Raw genomic sequence first — 20,695 nt, 5'->3', positions numbered from 1 at the left:
GTCATTTAAGGGTAATAACTGGCCCAATTATTTAAAAAAAAATATGTGGGCCACTTTTGGCAAATATTCGGAACAGTAAACTCTGGCTAATGCAGTTGTCTGCCTATAGTGGCCCAGAGCAGATATGGCAAATGTGGCCAAGTTATCTTAAAACATATTTGGGCCACTTTGGCAAATATTTAGCATAGTAAGCTCGGGCTAATGTGGATTTGAGCCTATAGTGGCCCAAAGAAGATGTGGCAAATGTTGCCCAGTTATTCTAAAACAAATGTGGGCCACTTTTGGCAAATATTTGGCACAGTTAGCTCACAGTTAGCGTCCAAGTGTCATCATTCCATGCGGTATGTGGGCCGGATTTGAGCCACATGAATATTGCTAGCTGGGATAGAAGTGAAATGAGAGTGCTATTGCAATTGACCCTTCACAGCCATTCGATTGACAGGTGATCCGGCCATTCATAACACAGATATTCGTCACTGTGCGCCAATTTCTCCAACAGACAGAACAGACAGATTATCCAGACATGGTGAAGAAAAATCTGCAATTACATTAATATTGAAAATGTGACTGTTAAGGATTCAAAATGCAGACAGCAGAAAGTCTGGGAATATATTTGATCTTTTACTAAAACCTAGAGAAGTGAATAAAATGGATACGTTCATCATCAATGGTGCTGTCATTTGCTAAAGGATGACTCAAAACACGAGCACTCGAGGCTGATTAATTTAACTTTTTTTTTATATTTACAGCCCACAAATCTTTAGTTTATGGATATGTGACATAACAATAAACAGTGAACTACCTGAGGACTTAAAAGATGACAAATGAGGTAAGTATTTGCATACTGTACTTTTCCCCTCACAAATCCTTTCGAATGGCTTTATGGGACAGTAAGATAAACAAGTCCCACATATTCTCGTTGACATATTGACCTTATTCTAAAATCAGGAAGTGCGCCTGTTTTCGGGATTGTCTTAGAACTTCCATTTCAGTCGCATTTGGGAGAAATGACAAGGAATAATAAATGGCAAAAAACGGTCAAACTACTTGCTCTACAAACAAATGTTTGCATGACTATACAGACCAAGTAGAATAATATAACAAGGAAATATCAGTTTGCAACATCAAACAGCGAAGCGAGAAGTTTTTAATGTCTAAAAATGAATGGAAGTGAATGAGACCGGAAGTCTTGTGCCAAAAAGATTCAAATGGCAGCGCCCGCTTGTCTGCGGAGAATAAGGTCAATAGGCCTAATAGTTTTTTGACTTGATGTGCAACAATTTTTTTTGTTTTTTTTTGTGAATTTTCTCCGTGTGCATTTTATCGTTCCTATTTTTTTATTGTTTACAAATAAAAACAAAAAACAAATGTGGACTTTGTTTTATTTACTCTGTGCAGCACTTTGGTAAGCTTTGGTTGTTTTAAATGTGCTTTAAAATTAAACATTGTATTGTATCTTATCATATCGTATCGTATTGTATCGTACCTTATATCATATCATATTATATCGTAACGTATCGTATTGCATCCTATCGTATCATATCATATCATATCATATCATATCATATCATATCATATCATATCATATCATATCGTATTGTACCCGACGCGTCCAAAGAGGCAACCTAGGCGACCTCCTAGGGTGGCAGAATAGAGAGGGCGGCGTCCGCAAAACCTCCATCAACACCTGCGTCCTCAGTCATGTCCGCGACACCTCCCTCATCCCTTGCCTCCTCAGTTATATTCGCGCATAGGGTGGCAGAATAGAGAGGGCGGCGTCCGCGAAACCTCCATCAACACCCGCGTACTCAGTAATGTCCGCGACACCTTCCTCATCCCTTGCCGCCTCAGTTATATCCCCGCATAGGGTGGCAGAATAGAGAGGGTGGCGTCCGCGACACCTCCATCAACACCCGCGTCCTCAGTTATGTCCGCGACACCTCCCTCATCCCTTGCCGCCTCAGTTATATCCGCGCATAGGGTGGCAGAATAGAAAGGGCGGCGTTCGCGACACCTCCATCAATACCCGCGTCCTCAGTTATGCCCCCACCCCCCGCGCTCTTCAATTTGATAACCGGTCCTTTGCCAAGAGAACGGCAGTTCAGCTTGCTCCGGCCCTGATTGTGAGTCACGATAATGCCAAATAATCCTTCATTAATTTTTCTTCAGCTTAGTCCCTTTATTCATCAGGGAATGAACCGCAGAATGAACCAACTTATCCAGCATATATTTTAAACACCGGGATCCAGCTTCCAGCTGCAACCCAGTTTTGAGAAACATCCATACACACATATTCACACACATACAATTTAGTTCTATTTAATTCACCTGTATCGCATGTCTTTGGACTGTGAGGAAAACCAAAGCACCCGGAGGAAACCCACACGAACACGAGGAGAACATGCAAACTCTACACAGAAATGCCAACTGACGCAGGGACTCAAACCAGCGACCTTCTTGCTGTAAGGTGACAGTGCTAACAACTGAGCCACCATGTCGCCCATACTTAAAATCTTTATTGTACACAAGTGGTTCTCAAAGTGGGGGTCGGGACCCCCTGAGGGGTCGCGTGGCAATGAAGGGGGGTTGAATTCCAAAAATATATTTATTTTTATTAAACCATAAGAATTAACATATTTTATCCATAACTATACTGAAAATAAAAATAGTCGTTTATAGTTACTATTTAGTTACTATAGTAGCTTATAGTTACTAGTTCTATTGAATTGCGACCCCTAGGGGAAATTACATTATATTAAAGGCAGCAATAGCGTCAGATGCAGTTTGATTGTATAACATCAGGTTATACTTTCTGGCACATTTAAAGCACTGACACAAATTTAATTGGTGTGTCTGCGTCATTGCATGCAAGGTTTCTGTATTTATAACCACCTTAGAGGATATTGGGGGTCGTGAGTCACTAGCATTGTTATTTTGGGGGTCGCGGGCTGAAAAGTTTGGGAACCCCTGTTGTACACAATACACCTATTCACAAACTGTTTATTATGGACATGGGCAAATGCAGTCTGTAATAATTTACTATATAGACCATTTCAGTGTGGTCATGTCATTGGCCCATGAACACTTCCTACTTGTAATCAAACTATTTCATAACTGTAACAAGAGGCAATTCAATCATAGCTTAATGTTAAAACTGCTATAATAACATTATTTATTAATATGTGACTGTTTTAGATTATTTGAAGCTATAGAAATGAACAATTTAAAACAGAAAAAAACGTTGGCATCATTGTTTTTGTTCGCTCAAAATGGTCTGTACCTATCCCAATCACGCATACTTTTCACATAATCATAGTTATTCCACCCTGCAAACAAGACTGACATGACAAACTGAATGCCTATTTTCATTCAGTTGATTCTCCTTTATATATATGTGGCATGAACAATCACAAAGAAGATTCAGCAGTAAGTCTTATGCTGGAGAGCCGTCGCTTCATAAAAGACCAAACCTGAGTCAGCACTAAAGTGATTCATTCACTCGAAAGATTCATTTTTGAAACACTGATCCGGGCTTAAACACAGAGCCTTTTTTACCACAGGCCAGAAAATCCATGAGATCAGCTCATGCTGGGATTGATCAATTACCGTCAGTCTGCGTGAGGAACGAGACCCCATAAATAAGATCGATCGGTTCATTTCTCTCCAGGCTTATGAGAAGCTGTATTTCAAACACATCTTGCGTGACAGGGATTGAGGTTCCCGATCATATAAGTATTTTTCAAATAGGGAATATCTGAGAGCCTATTCCAGTAGATGATAAATCAAGAAGACAACACTGAATAAAAGCTGGAAGTAATTCTCTCGGTACAGTATGTGGGTATAATCATGTGGCATCTCGTGTGATGGGAGAGACAGACAGCGCTGACACAGACGTCTACACACTAGCTGAAAGACTAATGACTGTTTCTGCACTCAACTATCTCTGAGAAAAACCACTCTATTCCTGCTTTAAGGTGGTAAATAGATAGATAGATAGATAGATAGATAGATAGATAGATAGATAGATAGATAGATAGATAGATAGATAGATAGATAGATAGATAGATAGATAGATAGATAGATAGAGGGACGGACGGACGGACAGGCAGACAGACAGACAGACGGACGGACGGACGGACGGACGGACGGACGGACGGACGGACGGACGGACGGACAGACAGATGGACGGACGGACGGACGGACGGATGGACGGGTGGATGGATGGATGGATGGATGGTTGGACGGACGGACAAACAGACGGATAGATGGATGGATGGATGGATGGATGGATGGATGGATGGATGGAAGGATGGATGGATGGATGGATGGATGGATGGATGGATGGACGGACGGATAGGCAGGCAGACAGAAAGACGGATGGACGGATGGATAGATAGATAGATAGATAGATAGATAGATAGATAGATAGATAGATAGATAGATAGATAGATAGATAGATAGATAGATAGATAGATAGATAGATAGATGGTTGGATGGATGGATGGACGGACGGACGGACGGACGGACGGACGGACAGACAGACAGACAGACAGATAGATAGATGGTTGGATGGATGGATGGATGGATGGATGGATGGATGGACGGACGGACGGACGGACGGACAGACAGACAGACAGACAGATAGACAGATAGATAGATGGATGGATGGACGGACGGATAGGCAGGCAGACAGAAAGATGGATGGACGGATTGACAGATAGACAGACAGATGATAGATAGATAGATAGATAGATAGATAGATAGATAGATAGATAGATAGATAGATAGATAGATAGATAGATAGATAGATAGATAGATAGATAGATAGATAGATAGATAGAGGGACGGACGGACGGACGGACGGACAGGCAGACAGATAGACAGAAAGACAGACAGACAGACAGACGGACGGACGGATGGACGGGTGGATGGATGGATGGATGGTTGGACGGATGGACAGACAGACGGATAGATAGATGGATGGATGGATGGATGGATGGATGGATGGATGGATGGATGGATGGATGGACGGATAGGCAGGCAGACAGAAAGACGACGGATGGACAGATGGATAGATAGATAGATAAATGATAGATAGATAGATAGATAGATAGATAGATAGATAGATAGATAGATAGATAGATAGATAGATAGATAGATAGATAGATAGATAGATAGATAGTTTATGCTAATGAGGGCGTGATCATCACTAATGGGCGGGGCTTTCCCCCTCTAATAACATGTACAAAAGGCATAATGTCAATCAAAATGTTTCTGCTTACTTTTTTATAAAGTGTGATTATTATAAAAAGAATAATTTTTTTGCCATTACAAGCTGACTATATTCACCCAATATTTTTGCATAATAGGTCCCTTTTAAAATAAAATGAGAAGATGTGTCCCATATCTGGCCCTTTAACTGCTTCAAGTAATATTTGGCTATTACATCAAAATATTGCTCCAAAAGCACCAGCCACTTTGCTTTCCCAAACCTCCAATTCTCCAGTTCTCCAGCAAAACTGATGGCTTATAGTAGCAGACATGACAGCTTGACTGAAAGAGTGTAATTTGGACAGAAAACGTGGTAAGTGTGTTTTCTGAATCAAGCAGATCGAGTTGCGCAGTTCACTGGGTGCAGTTGCTTAAATTTCATCAGTCCGTCATTCAGGCTGTTGTGTGTGCTGGAAATGAATGGCAGACCTGTTGATGTGCTGGATTTATGTCAACACACACACACTCAGACAGACCCAGTAAAAGACTCAACATGGCTGCCTTTCATTAAGGTGACTGCATGATGTGCTTCATGTTTTGCTTTGGATCGTTTATTTTCCAACACGTACAGTACGGCATCCAGATGGTCTCATTCAGGTCCAGCTGCATAAATGCTGTGTTTCCTACTGTCTGTCTTACTACGCCGGAATGAAAAATGGACCCCTGTATGGTGGCATTATAATAAAACAATCAAACTATTTCTTTATTTTAAACGATTAACGATAAAGGCTACATAGATTTACTTGTTCAATGTTTTAAATTTGTTAGTGTTTAAACATAATTAAATAAATGAACTTTCTAATATTTGAGCGGTATATTTGTGAAAACAAACCTCTTTGTTAAATTGAGCGTTTTTTTTAGGGAAATTTGTTTTTTTTTCTTTTCTTTAATAAAAATTTTCTAAAATAAAAATAAATAAATAAATAAATTAAACATTCCAGTTACAGTTTATAGTGTTTGTCACTTTAATTAATTAATACAGGGGTTTTTAAACTTTTAGGACACACGCCCCCCAAGTTTGTCCAATTTCACTCAGCCCCAACCCCCCACTAATTCACGAACATGAGCCATAGCATACTTGCTTTTGCTGTACGTACATACAGAAAATGCTGCTTCGCAAAGCCAAGTTCGCAGAGCCCGGACGATGTGGTTGAGTCGAACATTGAGTATGTTTACATAGGCAACAATACTTGATACAATGTGGAGTTGAGCCTAGTGGCCCAGAGAAGATATGGCAAATGTGGCCCAGTTGTCCTAAAACAAATGTGGGCCACTTTTGGCAAATATTCGGCACAGTAAGGTCTGGCTAATGTGGCTTTGAGCCTAAAGCGGCCCAGAGGAGATTTAGTAAATGTGGCCCAGTTATCTTAAAACATATGTGGACCACATAGACTAAAGTCACCATCATGGAGAAAAGTGTTAGCTTTAGTTGGGCTCATACCTGAACCTCTTAATATACATTTTCTTTTGGGCTGCTGTAACTTTTAAGAACTTTGCTTGAAAAGTTTATTAATTACAGCAAACAATATGAAGTGAGGCACAATCTGTGATGAAATAATATAATTCACTGATGTTTACCAATGTTTAATCCATTATTAGAAGTAAAAGGCCAGATCTGGGCAAGAATAAAAGCAAACTGTGGCCCAGAATAGGGTCAGATCTGGTTCATTTGGTTGATATCTGGCTAATATGTGGTACTGCTTTGGCTTATTTGTAGCCCAGATCTGACAAACAGGAGCGGACCGCCCAAGTGCCATTATTCCATGTGGGCTGGATGAAAGTGTCTGGTGTGGGCCTGATTTGAGCCACATGAATTTTGCCAGCTGGGTATGTCTGTATATTATCACTAATGGGGCACTTAGGCCGTACTCACACTAGGTACAGTTGCCTCGAACCGGGCCAAAGCACGCTTGTCCCCCCTCCCGTCTCCCCCGATGGCCCGTGCTCACACCACAAACGGGCTTCAGTGCGCTTACGTCATCGCTGCTGCGCTGTTCAGTGAGAAGCGCTCTCTCACTCAGCAGCACAGTGGAGATTTCTCTAGTTATATCGTTTCAGTCGTTTGATATGCCGTCAAATATTTCGCCAAACAGTCCTTAGGGATGCGGTGACACGCAGTCAGATATTTCGCCGAACAGATCCGCCACTTTTGGCGCTCAGAAACAATCATAAAGCTCTCGTGCTGCAGGAATGAGGAGGTCTGCTGAAGGCGCACAGCTGTCGTGAAGTGAGGAGTTTGCGTCTTTAATAAACTACGGCAGTTTGCGTTCACTGAACAGTAAGAATGATTAGTAAATCCATATGAAACAGTGCCTTAAAAGTCACGTCTCGCTTTCAGTTTCGGGCTTTGGCGCATTTTGCACTCACACACAAGCGTACCGCCCCAAAGCCCAAGTGAACCGGGCTCAGGCACACCTCTTCCAACCGGGCCAGGGCCGGCCAAGTGAACCGTGCTTGAGCCCGATTCAGCGCACTCACACTTCTCAAACGATCCGGGAAACGGGCCTGGGCACGGTACATAGTGTGAGTAGGCCCTAAGGCACTCCTTGAGCCATCCTTGAGCCAACCCATACTGCTACTCGTGTAATATTGTTCATATCTAATAAGATAAAATATAATGAGAAAATAAATAAAAATGCAAGGTATTCTTGTTTCTGCCTAAAACATATTTATATATTTTAGATTATTATAACACACATGTAGATCTTAAAACAGACCATGTACTGTGGCATTACATGTACTATAAACATCAGTTTTAGTTGAACAAAGCATCAGCTCTGTGGTTGCAAATTGTGTAAACAGAGGTGTAAAAATGGTCAGATGGGGCGATGGCGTCACAGGAAGAAGAACAGTGGGGTAATATTGGGTGATTTGGAGAGCTGTTATCATGGAGGCCGGTGGAGGAGAACAGCTGGCCAGATCTGCTGCCAAGCCTCAACTCCAGCACCAAGAGGAACAGACCGCCTTTCTCTTTGCTGGAGCCGCACACTGGATCTAATGAGCCTGAACTGAGCGTCTTCATAAGAGACAGAGCGCCGCTTTCAGAGATGAAGACGCCTCTGTCTATAGATGAGGTCAAAGACACTGATACTGCAGTCTGTAATCACTGCACACTCCATTGACTCAAAGCTCACCTAATGCTCACAAAGCTGAACAATAAAAACCCCACAGGAGAGAAAGATCCCCTACGAGATCTCCTTAGAAAATTCCACAGTCTAGACCGGAGGTGCCCACACTTTTCCTTATAGACCATTTTGAGGGATGTAAACAATAACAATGGTCCCAACCTATTTCCGTCTAGTTAACCTAATTAACCTAATTAAGCCTTTTAATGTCACTTTAAGCTGTATAAAAGTGTCTTGAAAAATATCTAGTCAAATATTATTTACTCTCATCATGGCAAAGATAAAATAAATCAGTTATTAGAGATGAGTTATTAAAACTATTATGTTTAAAAATGTGTTGAAAAAAATCTCTCCGTTAAATAGAAATTGGGGAAAAAATAAACAAGCGGTCTAATAATTCAAGGGGGCTAATAATTCTGACTTCAACTGTGTAACTTGTAGATTTATTCATGTTTTTTTTTTTCTTGACAACATTTGTTTGTGTTATTTATTTATTTATTTATTTATTTATTTTTGGTGGCGATTTCTTAAATACATATTTAATTTTTGTGTGTTAGGTAGGTGGATGGAGTAATATGGGGTACATTTTTAAACACTCCAAAGTCATGCGGTACAGGTGAATTGGGTAGGCGAAATTGTCCGTAGTGTGTGTGTATGTCCCAGAGATGGGTTGCAGCTGGAAGGGCATCCACTGCGTTAAAACATGTGCTGGATAAGCTGGCGGTTCATTTTGCTGTGGCGACCCCAGATTAATAAAGGGACTAAGCCGAAAAGAAAATGAATGAATGAATAATGAGAAAAAAAATCCTTAAAAAAAAACAAAAAACCTTAAAAAGTCAAAAATCTGTAAACAATTCTCTGTGTGTGTGTGTGTGTGTGTGCTTGTTTGGTAACACTAATCTTTGTAATGGGTATGACATGGGTATTACTATGAGAAGGTGATTTTTGTGTTTTATTATCCATGTCAGAATTTTTCAAAAGGCTAATAAGTCATACAGAAGGAGATTTTTTCTGTATTTTTTATTTTTTTTTTGGAGAAAGTAAGAAGTTTTCTTTAAGTGGTAGAGTTAGGTGTAGGACTAGTATAGAGTAATCAAAAATACAATTTGTGCAGTGTTGAACTGTTTCAAACAATTCACAAAACCAAAAACATATGTGTGTAAATGTATATACAGTTGAAGTCAATATTATTAGCCCTCCTGTGATTTATTTTTTTCTTTTTCAAACATTTGCCAAATTATGTTTAACAAAGCAAGAAATCTTTTAATGTATTTCCTATAATTTTTTTCTTCTTTTTTTGGTATTATTTTTGCTTCAATAAAAGCAGTTTTTACTTTTTTTTTTTTTTTAATCATTTTAGGGTTATTATTATTAGCCCCTCTTAATATATATATACAACAGTTCTGTCTGGTTCTTGAATCTGATTGGCTGATAGACATGATATACATTTAACTAATATCAGCAGTTTTTATATACACAATTATGACGTCAAACTGTTGCATAAGGCGAGGCAGTGGCGCAGTAGGTAGTGCTGTCTCCTCACAGCAAGAAGGTCTCTGGGTTGCTGGTTCGAACCTCGGCTCAGTTGGCATTTCTGTGTGGAGTGTGCATGTTCTCCCTGCCTTCGTGTGGGTTTCCTCCGGATGCTCCGATTTCCCCCACAGTCCAAGGACATGCGGTACAGGTGAATTGGGTAGGCTAAATTGTCCGTAGTGTATGAGTGTGTGTGTGAATGTGTGTGTGGATGTTTCCCAGAGATGGGTTGCAGCTGGAAGGGCATCCACTGCGTAAAAACTTGCTGGATAAGTTGGCGGTTCATTCCGCTGTGGCGACCCCGGATTAATAAAGGGACTAAGCCGACAAGAAAATGAATGAACTGTTGTAAAACCCAATATCACACTCGTAGCCTGCAGCCCCGTGCCAATGCACGCCTTCCACCCGTGCCAATATACAGCCATATCGCACTGCTACTCGTGTGATATTGCTCATATATATATATATATATATATATATATATATATATATATATATATATATATATATTTATATATATATATATATATATTTTTTTTTTTTTAAATATATAAAACATAAAAAACAAGCCACTGTTATACAATGACTTGCCTAAGTATCTTGTCAAGTAAGTCTAACTAACCTAGTTATGCTTTTAAATTGCACTTAAGCTTAATACTAGTGTCTTAAAAAACATCTAGTAAATATTATGTACTGTCATCATGGCAAAAATAAAATAAATCAGTTATTAGAAATGAGTTATTAAAATGATTATTTAGAAATTTGGGGCTAATAATTGAGAAAGGCTAATAATTCTGACTTCAACTGTATGTTTGTGTGTGTGTGTGTGTGGGCGATGACTGACCTCCTGGCACTTTGAGCAGGCTCTGTGAGGAGTGTGTGATGGGTGACGTGACGCCCACAGGAGGGTTTCGGCTTTTCTTCAGGCCGAGCGTCTGTGGTTTCCTCAGCTCGCCCTTCACTGCCGCGTCGTCCTGCGATCGGCTCTTCTTCCACTTGCTGGTCAAGTCTGTCTTTAGGCTGCCGGTGTCGTAGACTCCATCAGTCTGGCACTGAGTCTTGCCCTCCTCGCTGTACCAGGACAGGCCACTCTCAACCAGAGAGCGCTTCTCTGCATCAGTGCGCAGCTATGAGTAAAACAGACAACCAGTCAACACATACAATCTATGGCCAGATTCACTTTCAAGCAACCTGAAGTTTGAACAATTAGATATGAAGAGCTGCAGCTTATTCCAAATGCTCAATTGATTTACATCACGACTTCTGTTTTCTTGAAAAATGGTCAGTTGACTTCTCCATGCGACACAACACAATTCCAGCAACAAGCAATATGACTGTCTGCACCAAACACAATGTGAGATGACAGAAACATTTAAATACCAGCCATTTATTTATATATCAGCCACTGCACTCTTGATGAAATGGGGTTATAATCTAATTAATACAATATTTGATACTATTAAAAGTACATAGCCTGAGTGCTGAGGTTGTTGGTTTGCACATTTTCAAATCATTTACTATGTTTTTTATTTTCAAGATTTGAGGTGAACTTGCTTCTGCTTACTTTCAGTTTCTAGTCTAAACATTATAATATAGCACTGGAGATGTGATCCACTCTCATAAAAAAAAGATGTCAATGCAAACACCAAACATGGAAGTTCTGTTTGAGAGTCTGTTTCTGCTTTGTGGTCACATTCCAGCACAGATGAGCAGAAGTAACACTCACTGAGATAAATCAAACACCCTGAACATCAGCTTCTCCAGGAGAACCGTCTGTTTAGTTTTAGCTCTATTGATCTCTGTTTTTTTTTGTTTTTTTTAAAGCTGTCCATTGTCACAGGTTTACTGGGATGTGTTCACAAAGCTGTGTTGTATGTCAGCTTAAATTATTGTGACTTAAATTAAGTTTAACCTGGTTTAAATCTGCTGAACAAGTAAATAAAGCGTGGAAAGGAAAATACTGAGACTATAAAATAATCAGCATATTTGGACATATTTTGGTCAGGCAATGCATTGGTAAAACCAGTAATCTAATGGTAAAATAAAAGCCAATGATATTAAGTTTATTTATAAGTTTAAAGTAGGTACAACTATTTGATGTTTAATGTTCTGTTACTTTATATATATATGTAACAGAACATATATATTTATTTTATTTTATATACATACATACATACATAAATACATACATACATATATATATATATATATATATATATATATATATATATATATATATATATATATATATATATATATATATATATATATATATATATATATATATTATTATTATTATTATAATGTAATGTTACATTATTCTCTTCTGTGATGGATATGGATCTAAATAAATCTAAAAGTGTAATTTTTTCATGTGATGTGATTCAAAGCTGGATTTTTAGTCTTCAGAGTCACTTGATCCTTTAAGGAACATTATGATATGATGATTTGGTGATCAAATAATACATATTAATTAATCAATAAATTTGAAATAGCATTCACAAAAATAGATAAAGCATATATTAATTTATGAGCTATTAAGTTATATTATGTTTTTAACTTTAATGATGATGATGATTATAATTATCATCATCATCATCATCATCATTGTTGTTGTTATTATTAATAATAATAATAATAATAATAATAATAATAATAATAATGGGTGATGCAGTGGCGCAGTAGGTAGTGCTGTCACCTCACAGCAAGAAGGTCACTGGTTTGAGCCTCGGCTGGTTCAGTTGGCGTTTCTGTGTGGAGTTTGCATGTTCTCCCTGCATTTGCGTGGGTTTCCTCCGGGTGCTCCGGTTTCCCCCACAGTCCAAAGACATGCGGTACAGGTGAATTGGGTAGGCTAAATTGTCCGTAGTGTATGTGTCTTTATGGATGTTTCCCAGAGATGGATTGCAGCTGGAAGGGCATCCACTGTACAAAACCTATGCTGGATAGGTAATCTGTGGTGACCTCAGAATAATAAAGGGACTAAGCTGAACAGAAAATGAATGAATTAATAAAAAATAATATAATATAATATAATATAATATAATATAATATAATATAATATAATATAATATAATATAATATAATATAATATAATATAATATAATATAAATTATTTATTCTATCAGGCAGACAGACATCCATGTGCAAAATATGAAACTAATTCTAACAAAACTGCTAAACAAATCACCCTAACTGTGTGCAGTGAACTGGTAAAATAAGCGGAATGAGAGTGAGCAGTGACCCCCATCGGCTCTGTGGTGGGCCATACCTGCTTTATTAAATGTAAATAAGCCTTTGTGAAGGGTTGATGTGACTTGAGGAATGTCTGCTGCCTCTCAGGAATCATGCCATTCGGCCAGCTCACATATTTGACCAATTAAACCTGTCTGAACTCTCGATGTTTGCGTAACTGTGATGCTGACATGCTATTTCCTCCTCCTGCGGGTCAGATCAAGAAAGCGTTCCTCTCACGAGCACAATAAACGGATCTGAGGAGGACAAACAGCTGCTCTGTGAGTCTTCAGAAGGGACAGTGGGGGTTTTGATGGAGAGAATATTGAAAATGCATGTTCACACCAAATGACATGGCTATGAACATAATAATAAAGACATACAGTACTGTACAAAAGTTTTAGGACAACATTAAATCTGTGGTTTTACTGATGGTATAATGGATATATGTGTTCCTTTACCACAAAACCAGTCAATAGTGTAATTTTTTCTGTTTTTCTTTTTGAGATTTATACAGGATAAATAGATTATCTTTCAGCTGAGGCATGGTTAAGATGGGAGTAAGGTCAGAGTTTGAATTATGTTTATTTAATTGTTTAAGACCTATGAAAGACAATGTTGGATAGAGGTTGTTTGTCTTGGTTTGAGCTGTATTTTTACAAAATTTATGGAATTTTGAATGTTGAAAAGTACAGATGGGTTTTAATTTATTATGCCATTCCTTCTGGAAAGGACTTCAGTGGTAAGAGTTTTCATTTTCAGCATGATAATGATCGGCTAATTGCAGTGAAATCCCATTTGAAGAAAGAAAACACAGCTAACGAAACACAGTCAGTCATGAAATGGCCTCCACAGGGTCCAGACCTGTATATTATAGAGGTTGTATGAGATCATCTGGCCGGAAAAAAGAAATATATGACACTCTAAACCTAAAGAAGAACTTTGGAAAGTGCTAAAAGAACCCTGACATTACACAGCACATTATTTCAGAAAATGTCAGGACAATTAAAACAAAACAGTTGACACGAGAAGCCACATTAAACACACACACACATATATATCTATATATATATATATATATATATATATATATATATATATATATATATATATATATATATTTTTTTTTTTTTTTGATTGTCTATAAAAACAAGCCACTGTTATACAATGACTTGCCTAAGTATCTTGTCAAGTAAGTCTAATTAACCTAGTTATGTCAAACAAAACAAACCACGAGAAACCACGAGAAACCACGAGAAGCCACATTAAACATATATATATATATATAAAAATATACACATATACACACACACACACACACACACACATATATATATATATATATATATATATATATATATATATATATATATATATATATATATATAAATACGTTTAATATAGCTTCTCGTGTCAACTGTTTTGTTTTGTTTGACATAACTAGGTTAATTAGACTTACTTGACAAGATACTTAGGCAAGTCATTGTATAACAGTGGCTTGTTTTTATAGGCAATCAAATATATATATATATATATATATATATATATATATATATATATATATATATATATATATACATATATATACATATATATACATATATATACATATATATATATATATATATATATATATATATATATATATATATATATATATATATATATATATATATATATATGTTTAATGTGGCTTCTCGTGTCAACTGTTTTGTTTTAATTGTCCTGACATTTTCTGAAATTATGTGCTGTGTAATGTCAGGCTACTTTTAGCACTTTCCTAAGTTCTTCTTTAGGTTTGGAGTGTCATATAATTATTTTTCTGGCCATATATAGATATATATGCTATTCACCCCTTCCCCTCAGCCCTACGCCTTCAAGCTAAAGATAATTGGGACACCCCACCCCTTGACGTAAACGTGCAAAACCAGGAGTAGGGGTAAGGGGAAGGGCTAAGGGGTAGAATTGGAATTGGGCCTTACAATCTAAGCCTGGAGCCCCAAACAAACAATAAATGAATCTTTACTGTCTATAAAAATTTTCATTGACGCATAATTTTTTGAGATGCTACGGTTTGAGAAATATGTGTTAGGGAACCAACATGTAACATGTTAATTAAATTAAATTGATCCAAACTTCCCATTGCTGTACTTCTTTTTCACTTCGAGTTACTCTCAAATCATGAATAGATCCCTCATGGGCCCAGTCCAAATCTTTCTATCAGAAATCAGTGGAATTTTTCCAGAAATGAATCTTAATTTCCTTGAGTAGCGCGCAAATTGATAGATACTGAAAGCCTGTCAGATATAGAGAAGTGGGGTGGGGTTTGCGAAGGGTCAATTGAATTACGGCGGAATAAATGATTTATTATTCCGTGGTGGCAGTTCTGACTAACATCTAAAATAACATTTGAGAAGAACACAGACTCTGTGGCTCATCTGTAGAATAATAATGTGGTAAAATGTTACATGCGGCGCCAAGAAACTTTTTAGGTAGCCGGCATGACTGAAGCTAAACCAGAAAGCGGTGCGGTCTTCGACAATCGCTAACCAACACAAACACGCATTCATTCACAGAGGCCTGAGCATGCAGAGCTACATGGGAGTTCATCTTTGAGAAGGAAACCAGAGACTCCCTCAAGACTCCTTGGCCACGATTGAGTCACATCTCTGTCTTTGGGTGGGATAAGCCGTGTTGTCTGTGTTCGTTGCCGATAGATTTCAGATGAGTATCGACTGAGTCACACTAAAGCGGTTGGTGGTTTGCATCCCATTAGCGGTACGTTCTGTGTGCTCAGACTCCACTGATCCAGTATCACGTGTCAAAACTGACGCAACAGGCTTTTGAAGCAGAAACACACACTGTGACAGCAATATTTCAAACCAGAGAGATGTGAATTACCACAATGGCGGAGTTTCGGCGGGAGCCAATAGGAGTGGTCGGCAGGGAGTTGAGGGAGGAGCCGGCGTTGAACTCCTCGGAGCTGAGGTTGTCCGATCCGTCGCTCAATCCGCTGCTGATCGAGCTGCTTTCATCCCAGCTGCGAAGAACACAGGACAAATCACATCAATGCACGGCAGGGTGTTTCTTTCAGACTTTCTTGCATTTGATAACACTTTACAATAACAGTACAACAGTTAAAGTGACTTTACTTGGAGGATCACATTCAAATTAACTAATTCTTAACTACTCACGAATTCCTGTGTTTAACTGTTCATGTAGACGGTCTTGCATAAGGAGTTCATGGGTAGTTAAGAATGGGTTAATAATGATGTACCCCTCCAAGTAAAGTCATGATGTAATTACACATTAACAGCTCATGAGTTCATGTTGGTTGCATTTAGCTTAAACGTAAATGTTAATTAATGCATTAATTAACAACATACTGACAAGTCATTAAGGTAGTCTTTATTCACACCTGAACTCACGTAACTCATGGTGTGTTTTAAGTTAACTCATGATTAGTGAGCACCTTAAATCATCATTAAATCATAATTAAGTAATGTTTGGTTTATATATTAACATTTTAACAATTAATAAGTATGTATGGACTGTTATTATAAAGTGTTACTGAACATTTAAACATAATTTAAGAGATCAAATGATTAGTAAATGATAGCAGTTTGCTTTTCATCTCAAACGAGTTCAATCATCACATATTTCTATAGAAATTCCATCTATGATAATTTCATATTTGTTGTTTTATAAGTGTGCAAGCTCACATTATGGAGTAATTGCTAGGGCCAGACGGAATCTGCAGACATCTTTTTGCTATTTCTGCACATAACTTTGATAAAAATCTGCAGATTTATGCGGAATGATTTTGGGAGTATTATAACTAAAACCTTAATAAATAAAAAATAACTTTTTTTTTTTACTTTTATTTAATGTTTACAATGCAAATGGTAAATGGTAAACAAAGCAAGTCTCTCATATAATATCTCTACTAAAAATACTAATACTAAACTAAAAATATTACTTTACAAAGTATATTGTAAATAAATCATATAAATATTTTCATATTAGTCAGTAATTTTACTGAAATTAAAAAAACAAACTGAATAAATATGAATTTACACACATTTACATAAATAAATAAACAGAATCAATGATGGGCTAAAAATCTGCGGAATTTTTCAGATTTCTGCGCGCGCAAATTCCGTGTGGGCCTTGTAATCGAATACTTCTGTGGGTAAATATAAATACATATATTTAAAACATTCTGTTTTGAAATAAATGGTTTTAGTCAATGATTCAATTAAAAACCTATAAAGACAAAACCTAGCAGGTATGAATTTGAAAAGTACCCTAACAACATTTATATTTAGTCATTTAGCATCTTTAGTCCAAAGCATTCAATTCAACAATTCAACAAGAAGAGGCAATACACAAAGAAGTGCTAATTTTACAAAGGAACTGTTTGTGCTCAGAGAATTAAGTGCTAGAAGAGTGTTTTTACAGGTGGTTTGTCAAGCCCACTCATTTGTTTGAAGCTCAATTAGTTTTTTTTTTTTTTCTAATGAGATTGAAGTATGTCCAGATTAAATCAGTTTAACACTCTACATAACACACATCAGTGGTCCCCAACCCCTAAGCCACAGACCGCTACCAGTCTGCAGATCAATTGACATTAATTATTTCTGTTTTATTTATTATCTGAGTCTTTTATTTTGAAAAATGACCATATTATCTCGGTTACATTTGGGTCACTTGAGCGCCAAAATTGAACCCACAGGCTCACAAAATGAGTAACAGTTTGGGATGTTTCTTTGCGAAGAGGAAAAGGCTTAGTGAAGGACCCACAAACTTCCATGGAATAGATCTGCAACCCATTTATTAACAAATCAGGTGAATCCAGCATGCATGTGCAAGAAGATCAACTGCTAGAGTTTGTAATGTCCAATGGAGGCACACGTCAAGCTTTGTAAAAATGTTGGGGACCAGTGCAATACATGATGTACTTTTAGTGGTTGTGAATTATTTACTCAAAAGAAGTACACTCACTCAAAAGAGTATGAGATTTCAGACAGAGCCTGTCACTGTTTTTGTTTTCTTTTTGAAAAATAACTACAAGAAATTAACAGAACAATGATTCAATGAATCTTACGTTTCTTCAGACTTTATACATTATACTTATTTATCCATAATGGACCTACCTAAAAACACAGTTTATCATGTTACTAATTCTCCACCTAAAATCATTTTTGGTAATCTACAACCACCATTTTTAGAATATAAGCATTGTTTCTGCACTCAACTGGATGACTCCATACTACCATTATACTTATTGTGTGTCTGGTCCTGCTGTATCAGGATCCTCAAGCAGCAAATGCTCCAGGATGGAAGGTGACTTTCAGATAAGAGCACATCTTGTAACAAAGGCCCTGATAAACCCTGAGAAAGTGATAAGGCCATCCTCGCATCACTGAGCATATATGCTGCAAAAAGACAGCTGAAAGTCTTCCAGTCAGAAGCAACAACTGATAAAATTGCAGTGTCAGAAAGGAACCTGGCCTTTTCTATCAGATAAAATGTGTGTTATGTAAGTGGGCGCCTTATATCTGAACAAACCATGCAGCTACAGGGGTTTGTCATATCTGTGAAGCCGTCTGCTCAGCTGTGGGGCTCTATGGAATGAAACAGCTGACTTTAGCATGACATTCCTCATTTTGTAATGTTCCTTTACAAAACCATTCACTGCTAATCCCCTTGAATTCTTTGAATTTTTGGAAAGACATTTGGCTTTAAAGTGTTTAATGTTTATGCATTTGAAAAGAAAGTCTGCAAAGATTCTTCTTATTCTGTTAATATGAAATGTGTACTTAAGCAAAACGCAAACTCAAAAAAAAAAAATGCATAAATAAATCAAGAGTAAAAAGCAAGGCAAAACAGTGCACAAAAGCAGAAAAAAAATCAGAAAAAAAAATCATGAAAACGAACTAACTAAATAAATGAATAAATAAAGATTTAAAAGACGAAAAAAGAAGCAAAAATCAAAGCAAATCAAAAACAAAGCAAAAACTAAAAATCAAAGCAAAAAAACAAAAACAAAAGAAAAAGAAAAGCTCATTTAAAAAAAACTAAGTAAAGACAACAAAGCTAAACTAAAATAAAGCAGATAAAAAGCAAAAACTAGCTTTAAAGCAATGCAAACCAAAACTAAATAAAAAAAACAAACTGAAAAAAATATCAAAACTAACTAACTAACTAACTAACTAACTAACTAACTAACTAACTAACTAACTAACTAACAAGTAATTTGGATTTAAAAGCAGAAAATAAAAACAAAAATCTAAGTAAAGGAAAATCAACAAAAACAAAAGAAAAGCCAATTTAAAAAACAAATCAAAGAAAAGAAAACAAAGCTAAACTAAAATAAAATAAAGCAGATAAAGGCAAAAACAAGCATCAAAGCAATGCAAACCAAAACTATATAAAAAACTAACTGAAAAAGATCATCAAAATTAAAATAAATAAGTAAATAAATAAGATTCAGATTTTAAAGCAGAAAATAAAAGCAAAAATCATAGCAAAGCAAAAACAAAGCAGGAACTAATAATCAAAGAAAATAATCAATCAATAAATAAATATATAGTTCAGATTTACAAGCAAAAAATAAAAGTCAAAGCAAAGCAAAAACCAGGTAGAAACTAAAAAGCAAGCAAACTAATGACCAAAGCAAAAAACAATTAAAAACAAAAGAAAAGCTCATGAAAAACAAAACAATCAAAGAAAAGCAAACAAAGCCAAACTAAAATAAAGGAGAAAAAAGGAAAAAACAAGGCAAAGAAAAAAAGCAGAAACTAAAATCAAAACAAAAAACAAAAGAAAAGCTAAAAAAAAATGAAGAAAAGACAACAAAGCAAACTAAAATAAAGCAGAAAAAACAAAAAACAAAGCAAAGAAGAAAACGATGCTGAAACTTAAAACTTAAGCAAAAAACAAAACAAAAAAAAAAGCATCAAAACAATGCAAACCAAAACTAAATAACAAACCTAAACAAACCCTTTTGGGGTTTACAGCAATGCAAAAATTAATAAAATAGATACAATAAAATAAAATAACTACTAAAAAGTGAAGTCAAACAAATAAGCCTAAGATGCTGTTTACACTAGGGTGTTAAATCCATTAGAACTGCAAAAACGGAGCGCTATAAAAATGCTAGTGTTGTGTTTCAGTATAGATGGACTGACACTTGACAATGAATGCTTATCCAAAATAGCCCTCTGACTGGTCTGCTGGACAACTACTGACAAATACAAGCGCCAGAAAAATATGCACATGCCAAGTGAGAATGAAAAGTCCTGTATCACGTTTATCACTGCATATTATGGACAGAAACTGTTTTTATGAAACGCCAGTATGTATAAGGAGCATTTTCATTATTAAATGCAATTTTAAAGTGTAAAGAGCCTAAATACTCCACACGGTTCTTCAGAAAGGCTCTGAGACATCATAATGGCTTTTGAACCTCCTCCACAAAACACTTTCCACACTTTCCCTCCGTTTGCACCCTCAAGTCTCCGTCTTCC

General features: G+C 36.8%; 2 protein-coding genes across 22 annotated transcripts in view; both read right to left on the bottom strand.

Moving 5' to 3' along the window:
* nav1a (neuron navigator 1a) overlaps window positions 1-20,695 on the bottom strand; it is a 270,784-nt gene that overhangs the window by 51,859 nt on the left and 198,230 nt on the right. For all 21 annotated transcript variants that reach the window (XR_012398958.1, XR_012398959.1, XR_012398963.1 and 18 more), the window contains 2 exons: window positions 16,065-16,203; window positions 10,774-11,056 (listed from right to left, as the gene is read on the bottom strand). Coding sequence is in view for 15 of the 21 variants with exons in the window: in XM_068216849.2 (XP_068072950.2) it covers window positions 10,774-11,056; window positions 16,065-16,203 (422 nt within the window). In the remaining 6 variants the exon portion in view is untranslated. The remainder of the gene's footprint in view (window positions 1-10,773; window positions 11,057-16,064; window positions 16,204-20,695) is intronic.
* LOC141380598 (uncharacterized) lies at window positions 1,298-8,293 on the bottom strand. The gene is made up of 3 exons (XM_073939576.1): window positions 8,072-8,293; window positions 1,902-5,232; window positions 1,298-1,788 (listed from the first exon to the last, which is right to left on the bottom strand). Exons 1-2 carry the CDS (start codon window positions 8,291-8,293, stop codon window positions 3,970-3,972), a joined length of 1,485 nt encoding a protein of 494 aa, XP_073795677.1. The 3' UTR covers window positions 1,298-1,788; window positions 1,902-3,969.

This window comes from Danio rerio, chromosome 23 (genome assembly GCF_049306965.1).
Source record: "Danio rerio strain Tuebingen ecotype United States chromosome 23, GRCz12tu, whole genome shotgun sequence".
Taxonomy (NCBI): domain Eukaryota; kingdom Metazoa; phylum Chordata; class Actinopteri; order Cypriniformes; family Danionidae; genus Danio; species Danio rerio.
Note: the sequence above shows the minus strand (reverse complement) of the source record. Positions and strands in the feature narration are given on the sequence as shown.